At 33.6% G+C, this 7,931-nt stretch overlaps 1 protein-coding gene across 1 annotated transcript; it reads left to right on the top strand.

The window, feature by feature from the left end:
* The first annotated feature begins 5,950 nt into the window (after window positions 1–5,950).
* On the top strand, window positions 5,951–7,453 carry LOC141819302 (transcription termination factor MTERF8, chloroplastic-like). The gene has a single exon (XM_074706643.1). The coding sequence runs from the start codon at window positions 5,951–5,953 to the stop codon at window positions 7,139–7,141; it is 1,191 nt and encodes a 396-aa protein (XP_074562744.1). The 3' UTR covers window positions 7,142–7,453.
* The last annotated feature ends 478 nt before the right edge of the window (window positions 7,454–7,931 follow it).

Genomic DNA, 7,931 nt, shown 5'->3' on the forward strand with positions numbered 1-7,931 from the left:
TGGAGAAACGTAGCATCAACGTACGCTTGATCTCCAAAAAGATTCATCCTTCCCAACATAATTAATCTAATTGAAATATTTGCGATAGTCTATTTAGACGGTCCACTCTCTCAAGTTCACTATCTACTGAAGAGAAATTCCCCTACAATACGTTGTTGTAGCGAAATCTCGATCCTAAGATACTTGAGATCCATACTAAAAATCTAACTACTGCATCGTTACTCCGGTGGCTTGAATGGATGGCAATGGGTTCGGGGGTTCGCGGGGAAGCCTTCTCCATCCCCGTCCCCGAAACCCAAACCCATATACCATCCCCGTCCCCATCTCCGTTGGATATCATAATTTAAATACCATCCCCATCCCCGTCGGGTTTCGGGTATCCAGCGGGTTTCGGAATACCCCCCGCGGGTTTCGGGATTGGTTTTCTCCGCGGATATTTTCATGGGTATCCCCATACCCATACTCATCCCCATCCCCGTCTTATTTTTTTAAAATATTAATATATATATATATTATAAAATCCTTATAAAATAACATTATAAAACCAAATATTAAACTCTAAAACAAAACATTATCTCTAAAACAACATCCAACTAATGCATAATCGATTGAAGTTCTTCCATTCTTCAATTTTTCAAAATTTTGACACCACTTATCCTACAAAAGAAAAAAAAAAAGTTAACTATAAGATGGGTCGGGTTCGGGGATGGGGACGGGGAATATTTGGAATACCATCCCCGACCCATCTCCGTTTTCCGAGATTCGGGGATTCCCCATCCCCATCCCCGCTTTCTCGGATTCGGGATTCCCCGGTCAAAATGGGTTCGGGGAACGGATTCCCCATCGGGTCCGGGTCTAATTGCCATCCCTAGGCTTGATAGGTTCTCTCAATGGTTATATAAGAGTTGATGTATAGCATTATCGTGTGGTGAACATTATGAAAGGATTAGAAAGAGAGAGGGACACGGCATTGGGGGAAAGAGAATAGCAAAAGCTCTCCACTAAAATATTCGATGAAGTCGAGCTGATCACAAGGTTCTTTCAAAGGGGTCATAGGGAGAGGCCTTTACGTTAGATTATTTATTTGATGATTATTTGACCGAAAGGTAATTAAAATCACGAGGTTCTATTTTACATAGAATCCCTCTTCTCTCGGTTTTAGATAATTATTATTAAAAATTATTCGTTATTAAAAGTTATCCAAAAAGTAGTTATCAAAAGGGTAATTATTGAGAGTAGTTATATTTACAATAAGTACTCCCACATAAATAATAAGGATAACTTCAAGAATGGGACAACTTTTAAAAACGTAGGATAACTTCCACATAAAAGTTATATAAATGTTGTATTTGTCATCATCAAAGATACAAGGAAAAAGAAAATTTAGAGAGGAGAGAAAAATCGAAGAAAGTTATGTATATCAAGAATCTACTACATTATGGATCCAGGTATGCATTCTTTAATTTCTTAATTTTAGGCATTCGATCATATTGTGAAAGTCATTATATTCAACAACCTGGTACATATGCTGTAGTGATAACGACAATCATGGTTTTTCTAACCTTTGGTATCAAAGTCAAGTTGTGGATCTTATGATTTTTCATTACTAATGATCCAAATTATGAATGTTATTGTTAAATTGATTTGTTTTAGAATTTTGTTGATATGTATGATTTAGAATTATATATTATGAATTTGGAGTTCGTTGATCATCAAAGTGATCAACTCTGTGAAATTTATAATTCCAAAATTACATGATTGTATATGAAGCAATATGAAATAATATATTTAATTAATTAAAATTCATTATTATAAAGCATATATAGATCACTCAAGGTGTATCATTGCTTCTATAATTAATGATAGTAAAGGATTTATTAACAAATGTAGTAAATGCTTGTATATCCAGAAAGATAACATGCATGTTATTTTAAGTATGGTTGTTAGCTCATTAAAATATGTCAGGGTGTAGCATTATTGTCATTATGGTTATGCATTTAAGTATCAGCCCAAAAGTGAACTTAGATACATTACTAAAGTTGGTCTTGGGTTGAATCCATTAAATTTACTTGAAGTATTAATATGTGAGTTTGTGTAAATGTTTGTTGCTTTCAATAAATTGTTTACTTTGGTGAATAGAATGATTAAGTTCAATGGGTTGAATTATATTGATTGGTCTAAACAAATCTAATTTCAACGGGGTATTATGGACTTTGATATAATATTGAAAATGAAATAGAAACTCACAGTCATTATTGAGACTAGTACTAAAGTTGACAAGACTCTTTATGAGAACTTTAATAATTAATGCACATTTAGAGTTGTATCTTACTAGTATCAATTGATAGCATTTTGATATCGAAGAAGTACAATTAAGAAGGGTAATTTACCATTGGTTGTAACGTACCTATGATTTTGCTATGTGGTGATTTATCAATCGTTTGGCCATGATTTTAAGGTCAGGAGGTTGCCATTTTATGTTTGGAGATTGAAATTTGCTACGGATGTACGTGGTTGTAATTTTACAATCAGTTGAAGTCACCTTGCTTGCCATTGGTGATGTTATTTCTTTTGCCAAATGAGGAAAATGGTATTTCATTAAATAATTGCCTTTTATGATAAATAAGTATGTGTAGCATCATTTACACACCGACCTCAACGAGAAATAATTGAATCTTTGGTAAATTCATCGATTTTTGTTCACATTTTAAAAGAAATTTAAATAGAATTAAATATTTAAATTACTGGCATTCCTGATAGAGTTTATTAGAGGGTATACTTGGTATATATATAAGTAGACCACATTTATGACAACCATAAATAAAGTAAAAATAATTCCCACTTAATTATCAATTAAGTGGTGAAGGTTAAAAAGTAGATGGCGGAATGGAGATGGTGAAGTTGAAGTTTGGATTTTTGTCGTCCCTGTATGCTGTATATTTTTGGTACTTTTTTTTTTTTTAATTAAGCTCTCATCTCTCCTGCATCATAAAGGTCTATCTAATTAAGCCCCTATGGTGTACGGCTATAATATTTTAGTGGTTTTTAAACATCCATGTGATGAAAAAATTAGGACGGATGAACTCAACGGATTTAATTTAAATTGAAAGCACTAATTAAAATCTAAAATAATTATAAACAATAAATAATTAAATATTAGGCATTTTATAAGATTTATGGAGTTTACCGATAAAAAATAAACAAGAAATAAATATTTTTAAAAGTGTAATTATTAATTGATTAAGAATTTAGTAACAACATGGGCAGATAATTTCTTTACAATTAAAAAAATTTACTAGAGAATTATTAGGAACTAATTAACATATCAAAATTTATTAAACAGATTCATTTCATCCGTAGAACTCTATATAAACAATCCCTCTAACTTTTCTTTCGTATACCCTTGCCATCTCTCTCCTCTTCTTGATGGAGTCTTTGGCCTTGATGACCAATGCAGCCGACGATGCTATGTCGATGGAGGTTCCTAGGTGGGAAGCCACTGGAAACGGCTATGTTCTTAACATGGAGGTGAAAGTGGTCACGAACGTTGCAGGACACATACCCACCCCAATTGATCTTGAAGTTTTGCGTTCGAACGATTTCTTCTTCCACACACGATGTTGAGCATGCTCATTTCACTATTGAACAACCCTACCATAACATCATCCATGAGGCCACTTGGGACGAGGAGACGTGGCGGATGCTCTCCCATGTAGCAGCAAATCATGTGCACATCATCGACCTCGCTCTTTTTGTGCTAGCTTTCCGTAGATACACCAGGGCGGTGCTCGATCGTTTTCCAATCATGGAATTATCTGTGATGGAGTTCTTCTCCGTGATTGAGGTTCCCCCTACGGCTCCTTTCATTTCTACCGACCACCTTCGTTTCTTTGACGGCGTCGAGCCCATCAGAGGGCCCGTGCCGACACCTACAGCTGCAGTGGAGGGGCTCCAAATGAAGATTGTAGAAGAACCTGGCGTATGCTCAATCTGTCTTGACGATTTTAACATAATGACTCATGTTTTAGAGACATCGTGCCGCCATATATTTCACAATGAGTGCTTAAGGATGTGGCTGACACGAAGTAATACTTGTCCCCTCTGTAGATTTACACTCCCTAACGCATAGTTACTATTGGATTTTCGATTGAGAACTTTCATTCCTCAATTCATTCATTAGTTATTCTTATTTTATTTTTTACTTTGTTTGTCTTTTTTTTAATAAGTAAGGTGTTTCAGTTCTTTATTTTTTCATTAGTTATTTTGTTTTTGATGTTTTTTAAAGTTGATATTAGGTATTCAATTTACATCGATTAATTTTAAAATAGCCAATCTTGTTTTATGAAAATTTTCCATCGATCAGCCATCCGAGTAAATCGAAAAATGTTAATCAACTTTCTCTCACCTATCAGTCACTAGTGAGAAATCATATACCTCGGTAGTACGTTGCAACTAAATCATGAATTCGAGATATGTCATATTATTTTTGATGTTCTTGATTAATGATAACATTGATTTTGTATAAATATTAATGATATTTCATGTACATTTACATAAATGACTTGATTTTTTTTTTAAAATTCAAATATTACTAGACGGAAACATAAATATAATTTTCAAAGAACCAAACAAAAAATTTTGATAAAAAAAATTGAAGAACTATGTAATTTTAATTTGTATCCTAAGTAAATAGATAGACAATATAAATAAATACATAATTTTTTAATTTTTATTTTATACATTTATAAAAATTTAAATATCTTTTAAAAAATAAAAAAAAAAAATATTTCAAATCGTTGAATTGTAATAATATTTCAAGTATTATTAAACTGATATTTCAAATGGTTTTTAAAGTAAAGAGGCCTGGTTTTATCAAGTATTAAACTGATATTTCAAATGATTCTGAATAGATGGATTGTTGATTTCGAATCATCATTCAATTTAGCCCGGAAGGCAATTGAAAGAGATTGAAAGTGTCTAGTTTCACATAACTTTATTTTATTATAGACGAAAAGTATCACATTATTATTTCGTTAAGTAATTTAGTAGCGTTAGTGATTGAGGTATAAAATGATGTACTTCAAAACTACTATGGGCATTTCAATGAGGGTGCATTTGATACAAATTATCATATATAATTTTTGTTACATAATTATCAGGTAATTACATAATCAAAACTATGAGGTATAAAACATAATCTAATATTGTTTGGTTTAACTTATTTATTTGAAGAAAATAAAACATAACTAGTTTAATATTTACTATATATTACCTTTGATTCAATTTATTTTAGAATAAATTAAATTAAATTAATAATATTAATGATGATAATAAATTGATAGTATATAAAAAATAAATATAATTTTTTAAAATTTAAAATAAATTTATATATTTTAACAAAATAATTCATCAAAATAATTGTTTTAATAAAATAATTCATTAATTTTATTTTTTTAAAATTTAAAATAAATTTATATATTTTAATAAAATAATTTATTAAAGTAATCATTTTAATAAAACAATTGATTAAATTAATAAATATAATTCATTAATTTTATTTTAATAAAATAATTTATTAAATTAATAAATATAATTTGTTAATTTTATTTTTTAAAATTTAAAATAAATTTATATATATTTTATTAAAATAAATTATTTAAATAAAATAATTTATTAAATTAATAACTACAATTCATTTTTTTTATTTTTAAAAATTAAACATCCCTAAAAATCTATAGGTATTTTTGAAAATATATGTGAAATTTGAGAGGTGAAATGTAGCTTTCACTAACTTGTTTTTTGTCTGACGAATTTAACTAGACTGTAAAAGTAAATTATCAAATTCTGAGGACAAATGACAAAATTTGAAGGGAAAAAAAAAAGTCCCGGAACAATATAAACGCGCTAGGGTTTTGGGGAAGGGCAAATCGAAATCTCCGGAGGAGAGACGATGAAGAGGCTACATTACTTCTCCTTCTTCTGCAAAACCGTGTCTTCAGCTCGTTCGCTTCGCCCCCACGATGCTGCCCTGCTCTTTGCCGTCTTACCTTACTCAGCCTCGGCCACCGCAGCTGCTGTTGCCGCCGCATCCACCACTGGGAAGCACATGTTCATGGCCCAGTACCTCGTCGACTCATGTGGCTTCGCCCAGGAGAAGGCTGCCAAGGCCTCGAAGCTTCTTAAGGGCATTCAGTCCCGGCAGCAGCCCGACTCCGTTCTTGCTTTCCTCAAGAGTTACGGTTTCGATGACGCATCAGTAAAAAAGCTCCTACATTACTCCCCCAAATGTCTTCTTTTGGACGTAGAGAAGACACTTGTTCCAAAGTTCCGAGCTTTCGAAGATCTGGGTCTCTCCCCATCTGATATCGTCAACCTCGTCCGGTCGAATTCCTTCACCGTCACAATGAAACACGAACTCACTGTATCTAAGATCGAATTTTGGCAAGGCCTTCTCAGGTCCAAGGATGCGCTGGTGAAGTTGTTCAAGAGAAACCAAGGGTTTCTTGCGTACAGCATCGAGAAGAAGATCCAGCCCAACCTTGAGTTGCTTCGGGAATATGGCGTGGTCGGCCAAAAGCTCGCTTTTATCTTGCGGAACTCCCCACTGATGGTGGCACAGAATGCTGATTTCTTGAAGTCCTTGATTAGTCGCGTTGAGGACTTGGGAGTGCCACGAACATCGGAGATGTTCCATTGCACTCTGCTTGCACTCTCCAGGGTCAGTCCAGAGAAGTTCAAGATGCAAATGGAATTGTTCCGGAGCTTTGGGTGGTCAGAGGACGATTTTGTTGTGGCATTCCAGAAATGTCCTGCCTTCCCGGAAGGGTCTTCGACGACTTTGCAGAGAAAAATGGAGTTCTTGATAAATGAGGCTGGATATGCTTCTTCTTACATTGCTATACGTCCAATACTATTGATAATGAGCTTGGAGAGAAGGTTGATTCCGAGACATCGGATCTTGGCAACCTTGAAGTCTAGGGGGCACTGTGAAAGTGATTACAAAGTGACAACATACATGATGGTTTCCGAGGCCAAATTCGTAGAGAAGTACATTATCCTCTATAAGGACAGGTATCCAGATCTGAGTGAACTCTACGCAAGCTTAAAACACACAAATGCTGCCGATTCTAGACTTCAATGAGGTAAGTCATTTTTTCCCCTGCAAGTTATCGTTCATATTACCATTTTTCATTGTATGGCTTCTCCTTTGTAAACTCTAAACCTAATATTTATGCTAACAAGCATGAATATGCGAAGATTCACAGAATCATAATCTTGTTATTGCATGTCAATATGCAAGAAGATAAGAAGAAATCACAGGATCATAATCTTGATTTTGTGTGTCAATCGAGCTAAAGGCTTACAGATTCGTTGCTTGCTATGTTAGACAATTGTTATTCTTGTATTCATGCAAACTCTACTACAAGAGACATTCTTCCTTTATGAACATTCAGCAACATCTTCTTGTTTTAGTAGTTACTCGTCCATAGGTCTCATGGAATGTTGCACGGTTGTCAAATCATGTCTCCTAACATATTTTTTATAAATGAGAGAGGAACCACTGCCACACTGATGAAATGATTGATCACTTGAATTTTGTCGATTGAAATGGTATTACATGTTTGATACTGAATAGCTGTAATCATTTAAAACACTACATTAATTGTGAGTTTGTGACTTGCAATTCTAGAAACATGAAAGGCCACTTTGAAACCCATGGGACCTATGAAAACTTTGGATGGCTGAGAATCAAATAGGAACGAACAAGTTTAGAAAGAAGAAGTGGGTTAGAGAAGCTTTTCGTTGCTCCAGAACCATAAGTCTTGGTCCCTCCAATAAGTGGCAACAATGATATGTCTCAAAGAACTGGAAATGAGCAGATTATTCTCTTAGGAGTTGAGTAAAGAATTAAAATGGTAAATAGATGCAAT

This window comes from Curcuma longa, unplaced genomic scaffold, assembly GCF_044706935.1.
Source record: "Curcuma longa cultivar G26 ecotype Majalengka, Jawa Barat unplaced genomic scaffold, ITB_CL_G26_1.1 contig_28541, whole genome shotgun sequence".
NCBI lineage: Eukaryota > Viridiplantae > Streptophyta > Magnoliopsida > Zingiberales > Zingiberaceae > Curcuma > Curcuma longa.